Source organism: Rhopilema esculentum, chromosome 8 (assembly GCF_057945365.1).
Source record: "Rhopilema esculentum isolate cy_ngs chromosome 8, ASM5794536v1, whole genome shotgun sequence".
Taxonomy (NCBI): Eukaryota; Metazoa; Cnidaria; class Scyphozoa; order Rhizostomeae; family Rhizostomatidae; genus Rhopilema; species Rhopilema esculentum.
In genome coordinates, this window is record NC_142822.1 from 2,869,265 (window position 1) to 2,895,478 (window position 26,214).

Here is a 26,214-nt window from a genome sequence, read left to right on the forward strand (position 1 = left end):
AAATCAATATATGCCTCTTGAAACAAGCCTGAAGTATCTACGCGTTAGAAACATGAAGTCAATGTTTTGAGTTAAAAGTAATCTGTTTAATTTATCCTTTATGAAAAAACCTAATAAGAGCTGATTTCATTATGTTTTAGCTTTGAATGCACTTTTTAACGTTATTTCTTGTTATCTTGTGCACTTAAAACTCTACGTTCGTGGAAGTGTCTTGAGACAAAACATATGGACCAATCTAGGATAAAGCAATTAAACAACCAAATTGTCTGTTAATAAGGTCTCTGAAGGCCACCAGAGCCAAAGATACTCATCAAAAATCAAAATTTTCCCTGGAATTGGGGCATGAGTCCGGACACCCTAAACACAGACTGTCCCCCGACACCCTAAACACAGTCTGTGTGCACTATAAGTGCTGTATTCTCCACATAAAAGAATTAATACTGTTAGTTTCCTGACAATCCTCTAAAAAATTGATTAATTTTTTCGCCCCTTGGAACAGTACAAATGTTTTGTCTGGATAATACAGTACTGAAGGGGCACAAAGACGTGTCCTTGAAGTGAGACTGTTCTAGGGGGTATGGCGGCGTGCGCCCCAATAAAGTTTTGAATTTTATGGCGTCTTCTTTGTCACTGCTGACCTCCTAGAGACCTAATAATCAGACAAGTCGGTCATATCAAACTTTTTTCGAGCTTTGGCGCCCCTATAAAAAAGTCAGCTGGGGGGGCCCTGGCCCCCCCGGCCCCCTGTCAGGCCGCCACTGTTGCACAAGCGGTCTCGAATAAATTCCTTCTTTAGGATCGAGCTATTAATATCCACCCCCCCCCCCCATTGTTACTGTCAGATTTTGAAAAACAACTACCAGCCAATTACAACTGACGGCTTGTGCAGTTTGCACCGAATATCTACTTGAAGTTACATAATATCATATTAGAACTTTTATTCTAGAGTATTTTTTGATGGGATTACATTTCAGTACGTTTTGGGGTCACAAAATTCTATTATTTTCGTACAAAGAATTGTTTTATTCCAAAAACTGTAAGAAATATCCAAATAAATTCTAGCTGAAAAGAGGATTACACGCCTCTTAGCTTAGACTGGACGTTACAGTGGCGTAAGGGAGCAGTGTAGGGCCCTTAGTAAAAGTAGTGATTTGGAGACCATATACTTAACTAGATTTGAGTCAAATTTTAGAGCCTAAGTACTCACTTTTCACGGTTTTTTTCACTTTTCAGTGTTCTTTTGGAAAAAACCGTAAAAATCTTGAAGGGTCCTCTTTTTTCACTTTTCCCGCAGGGCTACTACGAAATCCTCTTGCTTGGCCCTGGCACGAATTCGAACTTGTCTGGATTCACCACCACTTGGCATTTGGGGCACTCTGCTATTATCTAGACACAATCCCGAGGTTGCGGAAAATATCCAAAGATAAATAAGCAATGTCATAGAAAGAGACCAATAAGGTAATTAATCCCGTCTGGAAATATCCAAAGATAATAAAAATTTTACAGAGAGGATTGTGAATACTTTCCATTCAGTGCCAGGCACGTCTCACCATTCTAAAAGTAGGTGGGCTTAAACGCTGGAAAACACTGGAAAACGTTGGAAAACGCCGGAAAACGCCTCCTTTAGAAAATACTTCCTTCTTTCCGCTTATTTTTCAAAAACAGTTCGATTCAGGGAATTAATTAACTACTATAAAATAGATTTAACAAGATAATACACCAAGAAAATGAACAAAAAAGGGTTCCCATTCCAGAAGAACTGCTACTACTTAGGATCCGTTAAAGTAAACTTTTGTAAAGTTGCGTTAGAGTAAATTTTCTAACCTACAATTGCAAACAAATGGGGGGGCAAGGGGTTAAAGCGCGGTGTCTGTTCAGTGCTATTTAAGAGTAGGTTTTACTATAAAATTTGATATATTTATGATGCGGTACGATATGTAGGTTTCCAGTTCATGTCCTTTTTTGTGTGGTAAAGATCATACAAACGTTTTATTAACATCAAGAGAGCGATGTACTACAAAAGAAGCTCAAGAGTAGCTTGATTCCATTGCAAAAACAACAGGAATGTTAAACAGCAATGTAGATTCTAAAGCGTTCCAATTTTAACTGGACCTTGAGCCATTTCTCCGTCGCCAACCTATCTTCTCAACGCATTGTTTTCACAACTAGTGGTGTCGTAAAAACATCACGGCCCTAATCTCACTGGCTGGAAGAAGGTTGTAAAAACAAACAAGAATTGAGAAAATTGAAGAAATCATATTGCCTTTTGCTTTTTAAAATACAGTCAGATAAAATAATTAAATAATACAAGACTCTTGTTTTTTAATGTGAATGCGTTTTTAAAAGCTTTGAAAAAACTTCTCAGAGTAAAAAATTTCACAGCGACGCTTAACTTGATTAAATTCGACTAACTTTATTGAGTGCAGCAGAATGTAGTTGGCGCGATTGAACCTGTCGCATTATGCGACTTCACATGGAACCCTCTGGAGCGACTCCAAATTAAACATTGCTTTTAGCAGCTAATTTTTATAAGGCCCCTCTCTTTTTGGGAGCTGTGTACACCACTATTCGCAAGTATAGTTAAAACTTTTAAAACCCGTGGAAGGAAACAGCTGATGAAAAACATTGTTCGAAAATGTGAACCAAGGTTTTACTTTAATGAATTTCCACATCCAACACTATTCAAAATGCATAGTACAACCAGTAAAACGTGCAGCGCCACTACCAAAACGCGGAATATGGAAATTCAGATTTTCGAATATGATCTTAAAAACCATAACAGGCGTTTCAATGAACTCTTTGGAGCATAGGATGCGAGAGATTTGTAGATAGGGTTGTAAATTTCCCTAATTCCAACATTTCACCTTCAGCTTTCACGTTAAAATCTATTTGCTTCCGAGACGCTTCAAAGGCAAAAACTGCAAGAAATATGCAATACAATTTAAGCAATAAAGGCAGATTCAAATGGTCTCCAGATTCCAATCGTATGTGTTCGGTCCTTTCCCTCGTGCAGTGCGATCGATCCTATGATGCTTCCCCCATAGCATTCTAGGTAAAGGGGCGTTTTGTCACTACCTCTACGCACTTTCATTGATTACTAGTCATTTCAATGTTTCTAGACAATCGCTCGAGGTTTATGCGTAACCTTTCAAGCTGTTCTGTTCCCCTCCGTTGTCTCGGTATCGGAACGGGGTCGGTTTCATCCTGATGTCTGATGCCCAGAATGTCTTTCTGCAGCAGATTCCCCTTCATTTGTCCTTTTGTTTTTGACAAACGCGGGAATGAATTGAACTTCCTACGTCGTCTTGAGAATGCTGGTACTGGGCTCACAGTGCCCGTGGGAAGATAATAGGAAGGCAAACCTTCTGTCTGCTGCCCCAGAGCCGGATCATTAATGTCACTGATAGATTCCATCAATTCTCCAGTGTTCAAGGGATTTTCTGTAGCTGACAATGGTGAAGAAACCCTTCGACCATTAACAGTAGCCCAATTCAAGTTATCCTGTCGGCTTCCTTCTACAGTGAATTCTCTGCTTTTGGAGGGCATAAAGGCTCTCTTCTTGAAATCATTTCCGACCTCAGTTTGAGAGCGAGGTCTTCTTGCGCTTCTCATGGCGTCAATATTCAATTTCCATTGCTGTTCTGAGACTCCACAACTCTTCGCTGTCCCCATGTCCATACTATAACTTCTATGTTTCGATGTTGCTTGCTTTTTAGTGAATTCTTTTCTTTCCATTTTGTGCGAATCACTAATATCCACATTTGGCCATTCATATCCAGATCTGGGTTGGACAGGAGAGCTGTTCCATTGGTCTTGATTCTTTAAAAGCTCATCTTCTTTATTATTAGTATGAATTTTTGCACTGAATTCTCTTTCTTCATGTTCCCTTGTTTCTTCAGGTGGTGCATTTTTAAGTTTTTGCACCTCTATATTATTTTTTAGGCCCCTTGAAATAATCCATCGAGAACTACGCTTAATTGCTTTCTTCAAGGTTCCATGTGCTGACCGCCTAAGAAAGAGCTCCTCCCTGCCATTGGCGAAGCTTTTATCCAATGCACAGCAATTTATCTCATTTTGCTTACGGTCAATTGCTTTTGCATTGCTTTTTTCACTCGTTCCATTTATCAAACAAATACTGGGTCGTCTAGTCACAGCTCCGTCAACTCTAGACACTGACTCTTCGTCGTCCTGAGCTGTGCTATTCCGATGGGTTCTTTTGCGGTAAGCCAAGTACCCTAGTAGCGGCACTATTATTATGGCAATACCTATCGCAATTCCAGTTAGAATACCAGTAAGATACGTTTCTGATACTGCTTTCTCTTTATCCTTGATGCACTTTTCTGCAGAATAAAGAGAAGTTTTGGTAAAATGTTATATTTGCCTAGTTTTGGTAAAATGATATATAGTTTCGGTAGACGGTCGGGCTAGAGCCCCCCTGCTCCGCGGTGCCTGTTATTAGTCCATGACAAAGCTCTAATTCATTAAATGAAAGCTACCGCCCTGCAAAAATGGTCCAGGTTCCCTGTATAGGGGGTTTAAATAAGGTATCTTGAGAAGTAAGGGGCTTGACATCCCGGGGATGTTTTGTCAATGAAGACTGAAGAGGCAAGCACTTCTATGTCCTGCTCCGGCAAATGGTTTTCCTGGGTCGACTTTCCCTAAGTGAACAGCCTTTAAATCCAGTCTTAAGCATCCCATAAAATCACCTAATAGCATTCCAAGTAATTTCCCTTTAAATAAACACGAGCATTGGCTTTAATGTAATGCAATATAGGGTAAAAATGCGTTTACAGTCTCATTTACCACGCAATGTTACGAAGTATAGCAAGTATCTTGTCAAATTAGCAGGGTAAAATCTTCAAATCTGAGCCCGGCCCAGATTTAGGCCCTCGGTTTTCTGGCATACATGTTTATTTTCAGTTATAAGCAGACAGTTTCTTTTGGCTAACTTGCAGTGAGTTGAAATTATCAGAATAAATTGTTGAAATTAGAATTACTAGTGTCTAGTACGGATGTTCCTTGCCGGCGAAGCTCTCTTAATGTATACAAGAGATTTTAGGCTCGGTGACCCAAAAATGGCGTCAATATATTCTAGGCCAATAGCCCCTAGACATTAAGCCCGGCGCTGCCATATTGTTCTGTTAGCACAAAACTAGCAGCTTTGATCATGTTTTTATATATTAAACTCTGTGCTATTCTAAAATTGCCCCTAGCATGTTAACTTTATTTAAGCTTTACTCACCTAAAGTGACACATTCACAGAATCTGATGACATACGAAGACCAAACCAAAACTGCAAAATAAAGCTGTAAAGAAATAGTTGGTTTTCGCTCGTTCTTTGTCGAATGATAAATGCAATCATCCATGTTGTATGTTGCTTCATTTCATATCGTAAGTGACATCTGTTTAATTATAGATAAGAGGATGTTGTATAATACCATCCATGCAAAACAAAATGAAATGTTGTCGAAAATATCAAGTCGAGCCCAAATGAACACTTATTCATTTTTATTACCATAATTGCTCGCAAACGGTAATTTGCGAATCCATTATTTGTTTACTTAGCTGATATAAAGAAGAGCTAGCGGATTAATGTGCTATTATAGTGTGTGTTCAGTGGGACTTATATTCACTGCTTTCTTTTCAACAAACGACGATCAGTTATGCCTCAGCGGAATTGGTCCAATGTGGCAGGGTGTTTGATCTGAATTCAAGTGTTATTTCTCTTAGGACTTAATGTCTTTGGTGTGAATTGAAGAGTACATTGATTTTTTTCTTGAACAATATATCTCCTTTTGTAGAAAACTTCAAAACACCCACATGCCTGCGTAAGCAGCAGGGGTGGACTGGACCGGGTGGATAGGTGGCGATCGCCACCCAGGCCCCTCAGAATTTCAATAAGCAGAAATTTTGGAGTTTATGTATAAGTCCATATACGTAAAAGTAACTGTAACGTAACGATAAACGTAAAAGTAACTGATTGGAAACTACGGCTATCTCTGGAACCGGAAACTTCAGAGCCACAAAGCTACCCCGGATATAAAGCCCGCCCCTGTTACGCAGGCCTTAATGGCATGGGAAAAACTTCTTCTTTTAATTACAAAATAGAAATAAACTAAGCTAATTCGAATAGAAAAATGATGACCAAACTTTCCGAATTGTAAACTTGACGAAAACTAAAATAGAGCCAGCCTATTGCTTTATCAATCGTTTGAATATGTAAACAGTTTCCGAGGATTTGATCTCTTTTGGTAAACTATTAATTCCATATCTTGGGACCCAAAGATTTAAGACAAAACATTCATTTTTTATTAGAAAGTCACTATAAACAACGAGCTCTGGACCGTCAAAAAAAGTAAGAAGCTTCAGTACTCGTATCAAGCTAATTCAGAAAAAATGAATTTTGAAAAAGCCAAGAAGTCAGAAATTTCGTCGAAATCTATCGTTATGGGTTTGTATAGAACGTTCACAGTTTTAGACAGAGAGAATGAAACTGTACTTCTCCTGCCCTCATAGAATAAGAATGGAATCGAATCTATTAACATTTGTTTGCAGAAACTGTCATGACATCAGCATTTGTTTGCAAATGCGAAAACTCTTCACAACAAGTTTCTGTTGGACAATTTCCTAGCATCTAAAAACTGAATGTTACTGAATGTTCACTGAATGTTTAAATTAATCATAAGTATAATTAAAAAAATCACACTGTCAAAAAAATAAGCACAACAAGATTGAGAGGTCTAGTCATCTGAAACTTTTTTGATGACTTATGGAATGAGTTTTATTACTTGTATCTGATATAGAATTCACCCCCAAAAAACAAACTCACTTGGTTTTTAAACTATTTGATTCTAATGAAATAAATATTTGCAAAATAGAATCGTTTAGCAGTTTTTATTCTGCTTGGTCATGGGCCCAAATATTATTCACCATTTAAGTTTATTGTTTAATTGAAAACGGGCACCTAACGTCAAGCAAAGTTAACCTTCCTATTTTTTCGTTTTGAAAAATTGTCTTATTAGCTTTTATTATTGTCTCATTCCTTGCTGTTACCAACTTGCAACCCTTATCTTTGTAAGTTGGAGACAAAATGTTTGTGGTTCGTTTTTTCATTTTGTTCAAGATTCGAATTTTTAGCTTTAGTGTTTACACAGCAGCGAGCGGGTGACGGAGGAGCTCCCAGGCTGGATTTCCTCTGAAGAAAGGGCGTGGGATCACATATCCCAGCAGTCTGTGCGCGAAGTTCGCTCTTCTGTTTTCATTCGATTGGAGGTGAGATACCCTTTTTCAATGAGAATGGAATAATCGCTCGAGATCTCAGCAATCCGAAATGGAACAAGCTGGGGAAGGTGGGGAACCTCCAACTCCAGCAGTAATGACTGCAGATCTTGGGAAAGTTGTGAAATACATTCGCAGTGTCTCCGCTGGAATACTTGATGATGACCCGTCAGGCTCACCTGAATTGGACAAGGCCTTGCAAGACCCGGCAAATGTCGAGTTTATCAAGAAGTTCATCTCAGACCCTCAGACACGCTCTATGCTAGTTTATAGAAATGTCCCCAAGGAAGAAGAAGGAGATTCTGAAGATGGTGCTGGTAGCACACAGACTGTCGCGGCTGAGTATAAAGTTGAGCTCACCGTACAGTTCTTCTCCTCAAAAATCGTCTCTGTAGGCTTTATAAAAAGAGGCCCAGTTTTAGAGGCTGACAAGAAGATTGGCACACAAGTGAGAGTCTTGAATTTCGAATGCGGTTCTCCGTTTGAGACCCTGCATTCGTATGTAAGCAATGCCGTGGCTCCGTTTTTCAAGTCCTATGTGAAGAAGTCTGGAAAATCAGACAGGTAACACCCTTCAGACGTGCATTTGGTAGAGCTGTTAAACATTGTCTTGCAGACACTGCAAAATTATCTCATCCTCAGATTTAACCAAGTTCAAGTACACTTTATGTAAAGTAACATTGATTGTCGGTTTTTGCCAAAATTTTTGGAAAAATTCAGAAATTGAAAAGCAATCTATAAATTTGAAATGTTTATGCATTGAGATAAAAGCTTATATTTATGCATTGAGATAAAATCAACTGCCATGTTATTTCCTCATTTTAAAAGTTTTTGATCACAAAATATATTTTATTTTCTCATCAATAATTTTCTGTTATGTTATCCAGGGAAGGCGACAAAATGATGCCAATGGTCGAAAAAAAGATCGCAGAGTTAGAAATGGGTTTGTTACACCTTCAGCAGAACATTGACATTCCAGAGATCACACTGACCTTCCACCCTTTCGTTGTTGCTGTCGTGAAAAAGTGCAATGGAGAGGGGAGGAAACCAACTCCAGAAGATTTTGCAGATAAAGTTGATGATTCAACGTTTTTGAATGCTTTGCAACATGGAGTAAACAGATGGATAAGGGAAATTCAGAAGGTTTTTTATGATAATTATATAAGTTCAAATTTACATAATCCAACGAATTTCTTTTCATAAAGTTTAGATGCTACAGTACTCATTCAAGTTTTATCATGTACAGAAAAAAATTGTATGCCAGTTGAACATGCTTTATTTTAGGATGCTTTGTGAATTTCTTCCAAGCTGCAGAAGCCTTTCATTTAGATAACAAATCTTCTGCAAGTGGTATCAACTATTAAACATGATTAACATGAATTTTTCATAAATTTTTGCAAAACACTTTACAATGATTAATAGGAAAAGAAAGTTTCTACAAAATCTCACCTAATAGGCATGGCTGACCATCTAAAAACGTGATCTCTTCATTCTTTGTCACATGACACATTCTTCGAAATTTTTTTTATCATGAATTTTAACCAGCTGGAATTTCTGAGCTGTTGCTCTAAAGATTTATGAAGCAAAAGTTCATTTAATATTTTCCAAGTCTTCATCACTGAATGTTTGAATATTCATTGAATTACAAATCATTTTGTACTAGGTAACAAAACTGGACAGAGATTACTCATCAGGAACTGCTTTGCAAGAAATAAGCTTTTGGTTGAATCTTGAGAAAGCTCTGCAGAGAATTCAAGAGAAAAGGGACAGTCAAGAAGTCACATTGACATTGGACATATTGAAATATGCCAAAAGATTCCATGCAACGGTCAGCTTTGATAGTGATACAGGTAAGATCATTTGATTTCACCTCAAACTATAGCTGTCTGTGAACTAATGATTTAATTTTTTGTATGATGAAAGTGACTTTGAAAATTCTGCAAATTTTTGTTCCACAGATGTAGTTTTTTCCTGAAACAGTCTAATAATGTTGTTTGCCTTGAAGATGCTTTGGATGAAAACAATCAGCATGACATGACTTTTACATTTACGATAATATTTTCCTTGATTTTACACAGTGGCAGATAATTGGGGGGATCTAGGGGGCAGCTGCTCCTCAAATATTTTTGGAAGGCAATTGTCTCTTGTTCTAAAAGAATGGTGAAACGTGATGTCATTTTATAAAAACAATTGGCCTGCCCCCAATATACATTCTGGAAAGCTACCCAATTCCTTAATTTGCTACTTGTAATATTATGACTAGATAACTTCAAAGTTATCTAGTCAAAATGATCAATTTTCAACACATTTTGCAGGGTTGAAGCAAGCATTGACAACTGTAAATGACTATAACCCTTTGATGAAAGATTTCCCATTAGAAGAGCTGCTTTCTGCCACTGAGTTGAGTCGTATCAAAATAGCTCTCATGAGCATATTTGCTCATATGAGAAAAATAAGGAGTACAAGATATCCAGTGCAAAGAGCTTTGAGGCTTGTGGAAGCCATATCACGAGATCTCAGTTCGCAGTTCTTAAAGGTTTGCACCATTCTAGAGTATTTTTGAGTCAAAATTATTTTTTCAGCAATTATTCTTTCTAAAATATTTTAGGCTCCTTCCAGTTTGACAGTTTAGAGTAAAGAGGCAATGACATCATAAAGTGTATTTGGAATTTATGAATCTTAATAATTTTCCCTGAAGAAATGTAATGATTTTGCCATGCAGAATAAGTATGATAGTTTTCAAATGTAAGTTGCTTTCCCTATTCTTACTTCTATGAACCAAGCCTAATCTGCAGTAATCCATTAGTAAGCTTCTTTAGCAGGCTTTCAATGAGCATGAGTAGGATTTCAATTACCTTTCGATAGTTTTTGGCAAATTTGACCTGCACAGTTAGAGGTTCTATATTGGTCATTTAGATGTGGTTCGAATTAAAGAATTCTGAAAGCATGTTTTTATGTAGTGCTTGCTTTTATGTTACTCAATGGCATTGTAGCTTATTGATTAGCATTGAGGGAGTTATTTTTACCAGTTATATGCTCTTTGTCCTTTATGAGTGTTAACCTTGTTGTTATAAACTTTTTGGTAAACATGCTTAGATGAACTAAAGGAAATATTATAGGGTTAACTTAGCTGCTATTGTAATACCAAGAAAAAATTAACTCTTCTTGCGTGCAATTTTCAAGAGGCAGTCATCCTCTCTCCTTGTTCGTTCAAGTCTCCCTTTGTCCTTTCAGATGAGTCCTTATTTACTTCAATCACATAATCAACATAACTAAGGGGTTACATGAATAAAATATAGTGAAAGTTTCCCTAAAATTGTATCACTGTCTTTGTAGGATAGTGGTACATATCAAAATTTGATATCAGGTGGATGAAAAAAGGTATAAACATGCATTAAAGAATTTTCAGCTTGAAATGTTCTTATTTTACAATAAACTTTTTTTACTCAGGTTGTTGGGACAAGGAAGCTGATGCTTATTAATTATGAAGAATTTGAAAAGGTTTGTTCATGAGTTGAATTTTTCTTTAGATTAAATTTCCAGCATGAATTGTTTTGTTGAAAGCTCCTTAGATTTTTAAAAGTGAAGGGATTTTTTAAAGTGTCTCAGATTTTGAGAGCTTCTTTAAGTGGTCAATTTTAATGCTATAAGCAAGGAAAAACTCTACTTTTCAATTATATTCTTTTTTATTATGTCTGTTAAAACTATTTTTAGCCAACATATTATGCTATTATAGTAGGCACTGGCATAACATTTAATCCAGGGGAAATGCGCTTTGTTATGAACAGAAGAAATTCTGCTAATCTGCAGAAGGTGCTCCAAAAAATACTATATAATTTTTTTTATCCAATTTTTATCAAAAATTGCTAATCTTGTGGCTAATGATTCATATGGCATAGAATGCTCTTTAATATATACTCTTTTATTCCAGTTCAGAAAAACCCTTACCCATAAACCCAGGAGCCTCATCACTAGGATAATATTAGTTGCAATCAAACTTATTTAAGGTAGCAGGAGAAGACCCTCACCAGATCATTTTCTTATTTTGCTGTTGTTTTTCTTCTTTTACCCTTTGACTAGACTCTCTGCAGACATCCATAACTGTTCAAGAAATGTTTAACCAGAGGAATGATGTCTGGTCTTGTTGGTGTACTTTTCTGCAGAGAATCTTGCTGTTGTGGCTCTTTTCTCTTTCACAGTACAAATTTCTGTTTGCCACCTTTTTGCTAAACAAAGTTCCCTTTGGTGACATTAGTGAAATATTTTATAGGTAATGGCAAGCTGTTTTGATGTTTTTGGCACATGGGATGATGAGTATGAAAAGCTTCAATCACTGCTTCGTGATATTGCAAAAAAGAAGAGGGATGAGAGCATGAAGATGGCCTGGAGGATTAACCCAAGCCATAAGAAATTGCAGGATAGATTGAATCAAATGAGAGTGTAAGTTCATTTGTATGATTTCATAACTTTTTCTGTATTTCCATCTTAAAGAACAAATTCATTCAGTTATAAGTTTTAGTCATGTGTTTGCACTGAGTGGTGATTATTGGCTACCAAATCAAGATCAGCACTCTGCTTTGTCATTTGAAATATTTGAGAATATTTAATTACCACCCTTTCCAAGGTTTGTGATGAAGTACCATGTATATACTTTATGATATAAGAATCACATGGGGTATTGTAGATGTTAGTTGTCCAATCATGCTGACCTGTTCATGAATGACAACTTTACTTTCTACTGTCTCTTCGCAACCAAAAAGATCAGTCACATGGTGTCAGGTGTACAAAGACTTTACATCTAAACAAATTCCAGCATCTTTTGACATGAAAATTGTTGCTTTGTTTCTTTTGCCCCTATATATATTTGTTCACTTTACTTCTGTTGTTAATGCATTTTCACCTCTACAAACAGGTCAGTATGACTTTTTAAACCTTTGTAGAAAATTGTTTTTAATAAGATGTAACTGGGTGTTTCAGGTTTCGCCGTCAACATGAGCAACTTAGAGCTGTGATCATGCGTGTGCTACGGCCTGCTCCATCAGACTCTGGAGCTGGGAGTTCTGCTAGTGAGAACAGGAAGTCTAAAGATGAAGAGGCTATGATTGACATGGCTGATGCTAATGCTGTCAATGAAGTTGATATGGCATATGACAACATGAAAGAAGTTGATGGACTTGACGTTAGCAAAGAAGGTACAGAGGTATGGGAGGCTTCTCTGAAGAGGTGAGAAGAACATATGATAGTTAATGTTGTATCCAATTTTATTATATCCTGTATGCAGCAAGATTCTTACCAGGATGGCTTTATTGACCTAAATGAGCCTGGCTCTGAAAATACAGTTACAAAGAAAGTCAGGTTTTTGAAAACGCTATTATAGCTATAACTGTTTATTGTAAAATTAACAAGCAGATTTCTTATTTAATTCTCAAGGAATTATTTTGCGTATTTGCTAATTAAATTCTTTCTTAGATTTTTAAGGATTAGATTAAAACTGATATAGATTTGAAAACAAATATCTTGCTTTTCTGTGTCTAATTTCATATGCTAATTCCTTCTAGATATGATGAAAAGATTGACCGTGTGGAGACAAGGATCACATCAAGATTGCGTGACCAACTTGGAACAGCAAAGAATGCCAATGAAATGTTCAGAATATTTTCAAGATTCAATGCATTGTTTGTAAGACCAAGGATAAGAGGAGCCATAAGAGAGTATCAAACACAGTTGATTCAGAGAGTGAAGGATGACATTGAAACACTCCATGACAAGTTCAAGGTACCTGAATTAATGGTTGTTTGGTGTTGAAGATATTTTGTTTTAATCTTATCATTTTTTGTTTGTTCCAACCTTAGCGAATATTTTTTAAATAAAGTTAATGAATGCAGTTGGGAAGGGATAATTATTTTCATACTTAGTTAGCCCAAAACTATTTGAACTTAACCAACTTTTCTGGTACTGTAGAGATGGCAAATTTTACTAACTGTGATCTTTTTATGTTACATAGGTTCAGTTTCCACACAGCAAAGCTTGCCGAATGAGCAAAGTGAGGGATCTCCCTCCCATCTCTGGTTCCATCATCTGGGCCAGACAGATTGAAAGACAATTGAAGGCATATTTGCGTCGTGTTGAAGATGTATTGGGCAAGGATTGGGAAAACCATGTCGAGGGACAAAGACTCAAGGCTGATGGAGACAGTTTCAGGCAGAAACTGAGCACACAAGAGCTTTTTGATGACTGGGCGCAACAGGTAATGAGGGCCATCTTAGCTATTTATTTTTGGTTGACACTGATAAAGACATTGAGGACTAATCTACAAATTGAATAAAACTGATCTGAACAAAGATTTTTTTGTGAAGTAAGCAATAGTCCTCTTAAAAGCACCTGTCAGGAGTTTCTGTTTTCATTATTACCTCTGGCAAGATTGGCAAATTGCTTATCGTTTGTTAAATACTTTTCGTAGCTGCGTTTAGGCATTCTTAACCAGGTTGTCTTGAAATATGGGGTTGCTAAATTCCACTGCCCTCAAGACTCTCTTTACAGGAGGTTGATATTCCACCAATATGTCAAGTTATTTGTAATATGATGTTATTAATTTATATACCGTTGTCCTTTTAGGTTCAGCAAAGAAATCTCGGTGTTGTTGGAAGAATATTTGCCATTGACACCGTTCGCACACGTGGAGGTGGGCCAAGAGCCACCCAGCTGAAATTGAAAGTTAACTTCCAGCCTGATGTTATCACACTAGCTAAAGAGGTTAGAGATTTACACGAGATGAAATGGGCTGTATTTTGTATATTCATGCAGTACGACATCAGGCCGGTTTTGAAAACATGCCGGGCTCTGCCTTTAAGCTCTTGTTCAATGCTTTAAATTCAATGTGTTTTGTTCGGGTTTTCCTGGCTATAAAGTATCACTGTTTGATGTTGGCTTAGCATTGTTCTTAACCTTTTGATAATCTACGGTTCATTAACTGTTATTGCAATTGAAGTACCTTTTATGATGTAGATGTTTTAAGAATGTTACTTATTGCAAATGTGCCATTAAAGTGAAATGAACTGCCAGTTAGTTAAGAAAAAGCCTTCTGAAAGTAAGACTATAAATCTAATGAGGTGAGCTTTATCGATCATGCCAATTTTTTAACTAACTATGATTTGTATAATCTAGGTGCGAAACTGCAAGTGGCTTGGCTTCAGGGTTCCACTGGCAATTGTGAGACAGGCTAACGATGCCAACCAGTACTACCCCTTTGCCATATCATTGATTGAAAGCGTGCGCACATATGACATGACAAATGACAAGGTAGCTTTGTAAGCAATTCATTGATTTTCCTAAGTATTTTATTCACCAAAGTTCATTTGTACTTCGTTTTGTAACTGAAGATGACATTACGAGAAGAAATTGAGCTAAATACAAAGTACATTGACACCGTCGCATTGTGTTGAAGGTTTAAATCTTGTTAAATGTGCTTGTTTTCCAGCTTTTGTATTTAAATCCTTCTCGCGTTTTATATCATCCAATGTTTCACACTGAGTAAGAAAGACCTTCTGCTGATGTGTGTGAATTGCCCGGATTTTCCGATATTCAAACCAGAAAGGCTTTGGAAAGCTGAACGTGAATTAAGTGGCTTTGAAACTTTCACAAGGAAAGATTTTGAACACATAATTGTCATTCCACGTATTATACGTGGCTGATGTACTCTACAGTTAATTTATTGGATTGTTTGTTTATATTAACATTATTGTCATCAGGTGACAGAAAAAATTTCCATTTCACCACTGGTTGCTGGAATCAAGAAGGACATTCAGAATCTTATCAACGAGGTAGAGAATTTTATGATTGTTTATCAAGGCTGATTTTTGTTGATATTATTGTTGATCGGTGCATTTTATTTGTGTTAGACGTAGTTGTGATTTTGTAACTATTTTTGAATAGTTTTTGTTGCTACTGCTGATGCTGTTTTGGTTGTTAACCGTTCTATTGGTGCTCTCTGTTTTAAAGCTAGAGCATAACCTCTCACAATGAGTAATGCGAAGTGAATCCACCTTGTAAAGTTTATGAAGTGTGATCCGACGGCAGATTTCAACCCATCTAATGTAGCAAAATTCTTCTGTTTAACAATATATTGCCCCCCACCTTGGCGGCTCCCAGTCGTCGAAGGATTTGCATTGCTATGCTCTACAACGTTTTAATTTATCCCCTTGATATCTTTCGGCCTTATTATACGTCTCCTAGTTTAGCCACGCTGTTACTACATGAAGTAATTCAGTGAGCCATCTTATTGAATCTTTCGTCTCTAAATGTATTATGTTTTGTTTCTCAGGGAAGTGGTCTTGACTGGCAATCATACAAGTTGATGCCCTACGTGCTGCGTCTGTCAGAAGCTGTGACAAATTATCAGGAAAAGGTATGTCCAGAACAGTCAAAGTTATTTTGCTTCTTGCAAAAGATAGCAGCTTAATTTTCTGTCTGCAAACCGTAACACTGTATTCTTCGTCACCACGAGGTTAAGAACCGGATGACTCCTTCACAAAAATTTGTTTTTGGATTTTTTAAACTTTGACTGCAAAACCTGATAGGTCATGTTGAAATGCCCCTAATTGTGCAAAATCAATCAAATATATAAATAATTGACTAAGTTATGGCCACATTAGCACAGGTTCTGTCCCCCATTGAGTTGCTCCATGAACCAGAGCTTTAATAATCCAGCAGCGAAACTTAGTTTTTAAATTTGCTTTGTCTCAGTCAACTTACAACAGTTCTGCTTTATTTTATATTGTTTTGAGATATTTCATGTTGTTCCCTCAGATATGTCAAAATGGTTAGCCAGAAATTGTAATAATATGTTTATGATGAGGTCACACTTCAGTTCTCTAATGCTATTAAGGAATGCCCTTAGCCTAAGCTTAAATTTTTCGACATGTATCGATTGATTAACCTAACACTTTTCATTTCTGTGCCTTTGCAGGTAGACGAGTTGATTGCTAGCATCGAAAAGATTGATATTGAAGTCAGATCTTTGGAAACTTGTGCTTACAACCGGGAAACATTCAATGAAGTTCTTGGAAAAATACAAAAAGCTGTGGATGATTTGAATTTGCATTCATACTCGAACTTGAGCTCCTGGGTGAAAAGTCTTGATGAAGAGGCATGTAGTTACTTGTGCTAATCAAATTGCTATCTCCCACTGTCTCCTTTTGTAATTAGGTGTAAATTACGAAGTAGCTATTGATAAAGCTACTAATCCGGTAAGTAGATTAGGATATAGGTACCTGGTTATGTAAGTTACTGTGTCGTTGGATCTCTAATAAAAATTCATTTGGATTTAGCAGTTAGAATATTTGAATGAAATCACCCCAGTTTATAATGAAATCAGCCAGGAATTGGGGATTTCAATTCAAGATAAACCATTTTTCTTTTTAAACAAACACGAATTTCATGAAATTTTCGTCCATTTTAATCATCCATTCATCCATTTTGCTTTTTCCAGGTTGAGAAAAGGCTTGTTTGCAGATTGCAATCAGGAATCAAAGCCTGGATCCAGTGTCTCAAAGGCGATATTATTGATTTCATTGATGACTCAGATATAGGAGCACATCGTGCTGGCGGGAAACCTGAAATCAAGGTATATTTGTCTTTATGATATAATAACCGCATCACTGTGATTACTGTCATCAGCGCTATTATCATCAACCATCATTATTTATCAAATATCGCCATGAGCAATAATCATCAATCATATTAAATCATGATCAATCATATTAAATCATGATCAATCATAATAAATCAGGGTCAATCAAAATCAACCATCATCGTCAATCCTTAAATTACTGTTCAAATTACTATGAGTTATTGAATATATATATATACTCCTTGATTAAACTATTATCTATTTTTATTACAAATCATGTACAACAATCTTGTAAGATGTTCTTTAGATAGCTAATTACTTTATGTATCCAACTTTCTTCTAGACATTGCGGCATGAGTTCCGAATTCAAAATCAAGTGATTCACATGCATCCGCCCGTTGAGAAAACGAGAGAGCATTTGTATAACGAGTTGTCAAGCTGGTGTGGAATCATCACTCAGCTGTCCCGAATCCAGAGCCAAAGATACCAGGTAAAATGGGCGTTGACCCGTAGCATTAGTCACTCTAAAGGAAGGTTTACCAAAGTGTGGGCTCGGTAGCCGTTTTATGTCCTTTGTCTTATATTAAATTAACAAACTCGTGACCAGGAACTAAGAAACTTTTTATGCGCCTCTACCCACAGTCTTAAAGAAAAGCGAAGCGCGAGGCTGTTTCTTTTTCAAACAAGACCCAAAACGAGGTTATTACATAATGGTAAGGTTAAGAGAAGTTTGCTACTTGCTTAATGTAGCTCTAAAGAATTCGAGTCTGTTAAGTTATTCTAATGTGAGAAGCCAGGAATTCGTTAGAATTTGGATTGCTTTTTTCAATCTGTTGTTGCTTATCAAACAAAGAGTGCTTGCATATGTTTGAATGTAGCAAGTTCTTTGAATTGCTGCAGTAGCAATGAGCATAATGGTTTTTTAGGTTGGCATAGAACGAGGCGATAGTGAAGGAGAGTCGACGTATCATAAGCTGTTGACCCAAATCACAGACAGCACAGGCACCATTACTGAAGCGTATGGCACTATTCAGGAGCTGGTCAAGGATGTTGAAGACTATTCACAAACTTGGCTAAATTACCAAGCACTTTGGGATATGGAAATGTCAGTAATTGTTGACAGAATGGACAGCCTTGAAAGCTGGATGAACCTCCTAAATCAGATCAGGTAAAATGACCAGGATAAAATGACAAAAGTCTTTCCACATATCAGTTTTATAGCAAAGGCCTTGTAGTAATCGTTTGACTGCAAAAATGTCTGTTAGAGTACATGCCTTAGAGTTGCAAGTACGAAAATCGAAGTCGATCTGATGAGCGAAACCTCCCGAAACAACACGCAGGACTACCTTGATAATCAAGTAAAATAACGACTCGATGTTTTGAAGAAGAAAACTTAACCTTATAGCTTATTCTTAAACCGCCTTTTAGATTCTCATATCAGTAGGAAATGAGCATTAATCAAATAACTAACACCTGGTGTTAGTTGGCGTACAATATTTTTGCATATTGAGCAATTTTTTTCCAGAGAGTCTCGAGTAACATTTGACACGTCAGATACAAAGAAAACGTTTGGACCAATCGTTATTGACTACACCGCCGTGCAGTCTAAAGTAAATTTGAAGTATGACAACATTCAGAAAAGTGTTCTCACCCAATTTGGAAGTCATCTTGGAGACAACATGAACGATTTCTACACTGGTATTGCAAAGGTTCGTGTTCTGTTTGGTTGGCTTGCTATAGAAATGTATGCATTGCGGTAAATGTTCGACACCCGGGGCAATAAAATTGGCGTTACTGAATTGTTTAGAAAATGAAGGCGCTCACTTTTAGTATAAATAGTTGCCAAATGGGCTTTAAGTTTAAAGAAGCCATTGAAGAGGTTCATATTTTGTCATCTCTTGGCTTGGCGTGTTGTTCCACCTTCTCTAAAAGTAGTGTCCTATGTTTTCCAACTAAAGCATCCCAAAGCACAGGATTTTATCGTATTTATTTCCATTATTTATGTCATTTAGCTGAGTCAAATGATGGAGTTGTTGATAGGGGGTTACTTCTAATAGCCAGGGCGTTGTATAGAAATTTGTTTGTCATTACGTTTTCATGTTCATTGTTGTCACCCTGGTTTATTTCCACCAGGCACGTGAAGATCTGGAACAGCAGTCGCTTGAAGTTGCATCAACAGCCGAAGCAGTTAGTTTTATCACAGACGTACAAGCATTGAAAAGGAAAATTAAGAACTGGGAAAGGCAAGTCGAGGTAGGTTGTCTGTGTCAGGTGAATTAATACTGCCGAAGACTGACTGAGCCTCGACGCTACATTTATATTTTTCTGAACTTTCTCTGGACTAGCTTTAATCCTTAGGATCTGTTGCATTTTAAAAATAAATTCAAATTCAGGAACCCTTCACTAAAAGGATAATATCCTGAATCTTCTCACTTTCACTATAATGATGAAATATTCAGCAAATGATTTCATTAGTTTTTTGTTTTTCAGTTTATAATTTTTTTGTTTTAATTATATATTGTTTGAATGCATTTTAAAAAAGTAATTGAACGTTTTTTGAATACGATCTAATCCGGGCAGTCTTTGAAGCGACTAAACAATTTTTGCAGACGTACAGAGATGGCCAAAAGATATTGGAGAGACAGAGATTTCAATTTCCATCCAACTGGCTCTACGCTGACAACGTTGATGGTGAATGGGGTGCCTTCAACGAGATTCTAAAAAGGAAGGATGCATCGATCCAGACGCAGGTTATTCGACTTTGCCTTTTTAATATCTTAAATTTCAGTTTATAGTTTGAAATTCTGCCATTTTGATATTCAAGGAATAAAACTTACGAAGGTATTTGTATACAGAAGGCAAAGACAGCATAGTTCTTTGGTGGGCTCAGTCTTTTTTACATCAAATCTTGGTCAGCAAAGATGTGATCTAAGTTTTAAACATGTATTTATATATAAACTATAACCAGTTGTTTTGCGGACTGCGTTAATGTTCACTTCAAATTTAAACACTGAAAGATGTATATATGTTTAGTTGTGTCGATTTGGTGTTTTATCACGGAGCAGCTCAGATCGCTAAATATTGCAATGCATTTGTTGCTGCAGGTTGCATCTCTGCAGATGAAAATAGTTTCAGAAGATCAGATTGTCGAGACCCGAACATCAGATTTGCTGTCAGAGTGGGAAAAAGGCAAACCTATTGCTGGGACTACAAAGCCAGATTCTGCATTGAGTTCTCTCGCAATTTACGAGGGGAAATTTTCAAGATTGAAAGAAGACAGGGACAACGTTGCAAAGGCGAAAGAAGCCCTTGAGCTTGTTGATCCTGGTTGGTTGGCTTTATTTCGTTTGCATTTGATGTTTAGAAGATCCATGTATTTTTGTTACAGTGGCTGTCTTTTGCAGTAGATGGACAATGAAAAGACAATATGTTTTAATCAATATCTTTGATTCTCGAATGTACTTCTTCAGGTTGCTTCTTTGACCTATTTAGACATTTATTTCTGCAAAACACGAAGGGTATTTTCGAATTATTGTTTATAAAAGTTATGGAAGTACGAAACACGTAAATTAGTGTAAAGAATTGGTAAATGTCGGTAAAGGTAGCTGTGAATGTGTTTGATGTAATTCTTTTCTAAATGTCCAATGAGCTATGAAGAGCTGTCTAAGGACCTACGTGCTTCTCTTGAAGGAACCGTTGCACCTAGTGATGAAAGGGTAGTCGTCGCTTTGGAGGAGCTCCAAGACCTGAAAAGTGTGTGGGTTGAGTTATCAAAGATCTGGGAACAATTGGATAGCCAAAAGGATCAGCCATGGCTGTCTATCCAGCCGAGAAAGGTAGGTTACCGATGGCTTTTTGTATTAGGTTTGCTATTCCTTGGGATTCTTGTTCTGGGGACCGAAGAATTGGGTCGTGGAGTTGTTTGTGTTATCATGAATGTAGAGCAGGTTAAGTTTATTATCACCGCAAATCGAAGAAGTCACCGGTTTCCACTTTTCAGCTCCAAAGACCGGTTGCTTATATTGTGTCCAAATGCAATATTCTTGTCTTTCGAATCCGTCCGGAATGTTGCTTAGCGGTGTTATCCTCCAGTCCCTTGCTCCGCTGATTGGCGGTAAAACCACCAAATGCAAGCCACCTCAGTTTTCTGCGGGCTAACAAAAATTTGTTCTTTCCCTGTATTTATTTTGTATTGTTTTTATCTCTTTTTCTCCATAGTTAAGACAGTTCCTTGATGGTATTGCCACACAAATGAAGAACCTCCCCAGCCGTATGCGCCAGTACGCTGCCTATGAGCATCTGCAGAAGACAATCAAAAGCCACCAAAAGGTAGTGTTCCCATTAGTTTGTTCGGGTTGCTTCTCCGCGTATTTTCTCAGTCTGCAGTCTGCGTTTTTATCATTTCAACCCATTTTGAATGATGAAGACTTGGGAAGCACCTTGAATGCTTTTTGTTGCCTCTTTCTTTTAGATTTTTGTTTGATCAAGAATCTATCCAAACATGCCTGCTTGCTTACTAAAAAATTGCTTGCTCAAAACGTGCCATTTTGTTAGAATTTTCTCTTCCCTAGTGGGATGACAAAGAAAATGTCAATTTAAAAGTTACTGCTAGTTTTTATTAAATTCAACAATGCTATTGATTTTTTCATTCCACTTAAATTGCTCATTGTCTAATCTCAGTTGGTGACGTCATCCATTTGGACCAACCCTGCCTTTATTTGCCTCATCCAGCCGTCTTTTACAATTTTAAAGCAAGTTTAAATATGTCACTATTTTAATTCGTCAGGTGAATATGTTGATTGTTGAATTGAAATCGGAAGCGTTGAAAGAGAGGCACTGGAAACAGCTGATGAGGAGATTGAGAGTCAACTGGGTCATTTCTGACCTGTCATTGGGTCAGATCTGGGACGCTGACCTGCAGAAAAACGAAGCGATCGTGAGAGACATCATCAATGTAGCACAAGGTGAAATGGCTTTGGAGGAGTTTCTCAAGCAGGTGACGTCATATATTTTCGTTTCTAATGCTTGGGGTGTACTGCTCTAGATGTTACTTACAATTTCTTTTCCTCTGATAGGAAGTTGCTACCCTTCTGTTTGTTCTAGTGCTTTTTCACTTGCCTCACTAGAAAGAGGGTTTCCTGCCATAAAAGTTCTGTTTTTGTTTCATTGCACACCTCACTAGACTGGTATTGTCTTTAGACTTAAATTTTAAGAACTCTAAGAGACCACTCATTGCTTTCTAGACTGTATTTAAAGACATGTCCTTCAGCTTTCGGTGCCTTTTCTTTTACTGAACAGAGAAATTCGTGATGGCTAGAAAACTTGAAAACAATAATGATGATAACAAGCTAATGGTTTTTTATCATTTGTGAACAATCTAGCAACGTCATATTTTTTAGGTCCGAGAAGCATGGCAGAGCTATGAGCTTGAGCTCACAAACTACCAGAACAAATGCAAACTGATCAAGGGTTGGGACGATCTCTTTGAAAAAGTTAGAGAGCATATCAACAGTGTATCGGCTATGAAGCTCTCCCCATACTACAAGGTGAACAGTCTACAGATCTACGTTGCTATTATACGGTCAGCTATCGAAGTTGATAGCTAAATACCCCAAATTGAGCAAGGGAGATGCGTTCTGGCGGGACTGGAAGATGAGAGAAAGCGTATCTTTTTTACATCTACCCTATCGTTTAATGATATGTCTAACATCAAATTGTGCTGCTTCAGACTAAGATTAGCAACATTAGATGAGGACATATATTTTCTTATTACAATGCTTTATTTTCAAATGCAATCAGTCGATATGTACAGCCAGATTGATTGAAAAATTTGCCTGCCTTTCTGTGTTAAGTCTCCCCTCGTTTTTTTCCTAAGTCTATACCTGTGTTGTCTGAGAAGATATCACCTTAGTTTTGATACATTGAGCCACTGCACAATCTGCAACACTTCGTACTTAGCATAGGTTATGTTCAGTCTGCTGGTGAATGATGTAATTCAAAGCTCTGAGACACGTCAATGAGTTTGTAGCACTAGATAGTATCTGACACCGGCCTGTTCTAAGGATGACATGTAATTAGCCTTTGATAGTCAGGCAACTTTATTCACCTTTCAAACTTTTCCAAACAGGTTTTTGAAGAGGATGCAGTCCAATGGGAGGACAAGTTAAATCGCATCCTCACTTTGTTTGATGTTTGGATTGATGTACAGAGGCGATGGGTGTATCTTGATGGAATATTCTCAGGAAGTGGTGACATCCAGCATTTGCTTCCAATTGAAACTCAAAGATTTCAAAGGTAATGGACACACCCCTTGGTAATAAAGTCTGGTAATAATGGCTTGATTTTGCTAGATGGAGTGTTTTCCTGTATACTGTAGTATCTTTCTAAGTGGCTGCTGGCAACGTTTGCCATACCCTTGGCCATTTTCCATTTCTGTGGTCGCGATGAAAATTTCTCTTAAATGAAGTGGAATTTTTTCAAAGGTCAGTGACAAAAATTGCAGTTAAAATGTTGCAAAATAGGATTAAATAACACGAGTCAATGTAGGGGAAATGAGAAATTGCAAAGAAAAAATAGTTAAAAATGTGTATTAGAGTAATTCAGGAAGAATTCCTCATTTCTTTGTTCTTCTTTAAGGGTAGTTTAAGTATTATGCTATATAAATAGTAAGACGTGTTTTTTAAGATGTAAAATGCAAAAGTGTTTCAACACCATTTGATTTGATTTTAGCATTAGCACTGAATTCCTCGCACTTATGAAGAAAGTCGCCAAATCTCCATTGGTGATGGATGTATTGAACATTCCTGCCGTCCAGAGATCATTGGAAAGACTTGCCGATTTGTTAGGGAAAATTCAGAAGGCACTGGGCGAATACCTTGAGAGAGAAAGAGCGTCTTTCCCCAGGTTTGTATTTTCTGCGTAAAAAATACGCGTATAGATATCAGATAGATTCAAATATTGTCCAGCTTTGTCCAAAAATACATCGTGGTGAATGCGTAAGCAAATAAGGGCCTGGCCCCCCTACTAGCCAATTAACCAGAATTTCTGGAAACTGCACCAATATTTCGATTGTGCATGAATAACTGCCCTTTTCAAACTCCTTTGCTGAAGTGCGCAAAGGCTTTTATTTTGCAGAATCATACAGTTCTATTTAGAGAACTCTATAATTTTGTCCCATGGTAAGCTTTGCTGTTTTGTCCCTTTCATAAACTTTGCTGTTTTGTCCCATAGTAAGCTTTGCTGTTTTGTCCCATGGTAAGCTTTGCTATTTTGTCCCCCCCTACCACAACCACCCCCCCCCCCGCTGTCACCTCTAACGCAATCTCTTTCAACAAACTTTAGATTCTACTTTGTGGGTGATGAAGATCTTTTGGAGATCATTGGCAACAGCAAAAACGTTGGTAGACTGCAAAAGCATTTCAAAAAGATGTTTGCTGGGATCACGTCAATTATTCTTGAGGAGGAGAAATCATTGATAACTGGAATTTGCAGTAAGGAAGGAGAAGAGGTAAATGGTGTTTTTGTAGTGTCGTATGTTCTGATCTAATGGAAATCGAAGGTTCCTAAAGCAGCTAGCTCTCTCGTATGCATCATAAACGCTTATTAAGATAATTTCTATTGGTATCCAAAAGCTCTTTCTTGAGTGTCGCGCTTAACGGATTTTATCACGAGTCTTATTGGAAAACCTTCACTCTCTAATCGATGTTTCACACCCAAATCGCGAGAGACTAAGTGCATGGTTGATTGTCCAAAAAAGTGGGTCATCGTTTTCGTCATTCATTATGTGAAAACTTTGAACATCGTTATTAAGCATCAAATACAAAAGGCGTCGTTTTACCTAAAACGCTTGAGTTTCATCTTTGACGACCCTTTTCAAAACATTCAGTAATACAGCGGCCACAATTTTGGAGTAATAGTCAACGTTGACTGCAATTGGATACGATTTCCGTTCACTGCTTTCCTTTTATGTTATAAATGAAGTTGGAAAATACCATTGTGTATAGACATGTTAGGAAGGGATTTCAAACCGTAGAGCATAATGTATACTGGCCTATGCTTTTCCGCCCTAGATCCTGAAAATCAGATCCCTAAAACATCTGTAACACCTCTGTGATTAAAACTTGGGTACCTCCACTCAACCTTGCTCGATTTCAAAGGCATAATTATGTTAGACGTGTTTGCTAGCATTGGGTTCCTTACATGCTGTATCATTTTTAGGTTATGTTCATGAAACCTGTGAACTTGATTGAGAACCCGAAGATAAACGAGTGGCTCACCATGGTGGAGGAGCAAATGCGACTCACGCTGGCTTGCCTTTTGGCAAAATCCGTCAAAGACATTCAAGAATTCAATTCAACAAACATAGATCCGAAAGCCTATTTGCAATGGGTCGACTCGTACCAGGTGGGTGGATGTGAGGCACTTCAGAATAACCAGAGTGCTAAACGCTCTGTATTTATCAAACATTATTGTTATTAGAAATCAATTTAAGAATGATATAAATGAACGCATGTCAAATCTATGAATCATACAAGTAATGCAAACTCGAGCCCCGTTCAAAGACTAGCAATAGCAAAATAGGCTTAAAACAGCAAACTGAGGCGACTGCACTTGCCATTGTTAGTGAAATAGATCATTTAGTCGGTGAATGCAAGTTTGTTTACTTTATTTTAGAAAAGCTCATCTTGTTTTTAACACATTCTGTGCTCTTTTTTTAATTCTTTTGATGTTTTGATTTCTTGTTTCAATGCTGATCTTCTTGTATTTTCCCTAGGCCCAGCTCGTCGTTCTGTCAGCACAAGTGGTCTGGTCTGAGAGCTGCGATAATGCCTTGCAACAGATCGAGAAGACTGAGTCGGCTGATATGGCACCGCTTGAGAATGTGCTTAAGATCGTTGAAGCCACTTTGAATGTCCTTGCTGACTCAGTTTTGCAAGAGCAACCGCCAGTGAGGAGGAGGAAGTTAGAACACCTCGTAAGTTTCGCCAGATAATCCAGTCATTGTGAATTTTCAATGCTGTTAACTGTTAACTGTTAAACTATTTGCTGGTGAATGATGGAAAATTTGCTTCTGAGATTTGTCCTTGAATTTTGCTATGCACTAGATAGTATCTGACACCAGCATGTAGGAACACATTGGTTTAAACAATGATCTATACCCTTGTTAAAGAGCTGTTTGGCATTAAGAAACCCGTATTGGCTCCAATGCAGCTGAGCCATTGCAGAAATGGAGTTGTAAAATATTTCATGCAGGAAATCGTTTAATGAGTTAAACTTATCCAGGAGAGGGAAAGTTCAAAGGAATAGGG

General features: G+C 37.4%; 2 protein-coding genes across 2 annotated transcripts in view; one reads left to right on the forward strand and one right to left on the reverse strand.

The window, feature by feature from the left end:
* Positions 1 to 1,931: 1,931 nt before the first annotated feature.
* Positions 1,932 to 5,701, reverse strand: LOC135694751 (uncharacterized). The gene is made up of 2 exons (XM_065213611.2): positions 5,243 to 5,701; positions 1,932 to 4,340 (listed from the first exon to the last, which is right to left on the reverse strand). Exons 1-2 carry the CDS (start codon positions 5,364 to 5,366, stop codon positions 3,088 to 3,090), a joined length of 1,377 nt encoding a protein of 458 aa, XP_065069683.2. The 5' UTR covers positions 5,367 to 5,701; the 3' UTR covers positions 1,932 to 3,087.
* Positions 5,702 to 7,235: 1,534 nt separating this feature from the next.
* Positions 7,236 to 26,214, forward strand: part of LOC135694747 (cytoplasmic dynein 1 heavy chain 1) — a gene marked incomplete at its 3' end in the record, with an annotated part of 51,692 nt that continues 32,713 nt past the window's right edge. Inside the window, 30 exon segments of the mRNA XM_089109586.1 lie at positions 7,236 to 7,842; positions 8,166 to 8,421; positions 8,942 to 9,128; positions 9,594 to 9,814; positions 10,729 to 10,779; positions 11,549 to 11,718; positions 12,256 to 12,501; positions 12,837 to 13,053; positions 13,283 to 13,525; positions 13,894 to 14,031; positions 14,443 to 14,577; positions 15,027 to 15,098; positions 15,599 to 15,682; positions 16,244 to 16,423; positions 16,766 to 16,900; positions 17,250 to 17,396; positions 17,833 to 18,074; positions 18,432 to 18,615; positions 19,040 to 19,159; positions 19,516 to 19,656; positions 20,011 to 20,233; positions 20,597 to 20,742; positions 21,125 to 21,235; positions 21,693 to 21,902; positions 22,306 to 22,452; positions 23,034 to 23,200; positions 23,636 to 23,809; positions 24,248 to 24,413; positions 25,124 to 25,309; positions 25,680 to 25,880. Of these exon segments, the coding sequence (XP_088965712.1) occupies positions 7,331 to 7,842; positions 8,166 to 8,421; positions 8,942 to 9,128; positions 9,594 to 9,814; positions 10,729 to 10,779; positions 11,549 to 11,718; positions 12,256 to 12,501; positions 12,837 to 13,053; positions 13,283 to 13,525; positions 13,894 to 14,031; positions 14,443 to 14,577; positions 15,027 to 15,098; positions 15,599 to 15,682; positions 16,244 to 16,423; positions 16,766 to 16,900; positions 17,250 to 17,396; positions 17,833 to 18,074; positions 18,432 to 18,615; positions 19,040 to 19,159; positions 19,516 to 19,656; positions 20,011 to 20,233; positions 20,597 to 20,742; positions 21,125 to 21,235; positions 21,693 to 21,902; positions 22,306 to 22,452; positions 23,034 to 23,200; positions 23,636 to 23,809; positions 24,248 to 24,413; positions 25,124 to 25,309; positions 25,680 to 25,880 (5,412 nt within the window).

What these genes read in the sequence shown, in the direction of transcription:
- LOC135694751 (XM_065213611.2), bottom strand. Translation starts at nt 5,366, where the DNA reads ATGGATGATTGCATTTATCATTCGACAAAGAACGAGCGAAAACCAACT. An exon ending in CTGTGAATGTGTCACTTTAG is followed by an intron (nt 4,341 to 5,242) that starts GTGAGTAAAGCT and finishes TTTATTCTGCAG; the next exon opens with AAAAGTGCATCAAGGATAAA.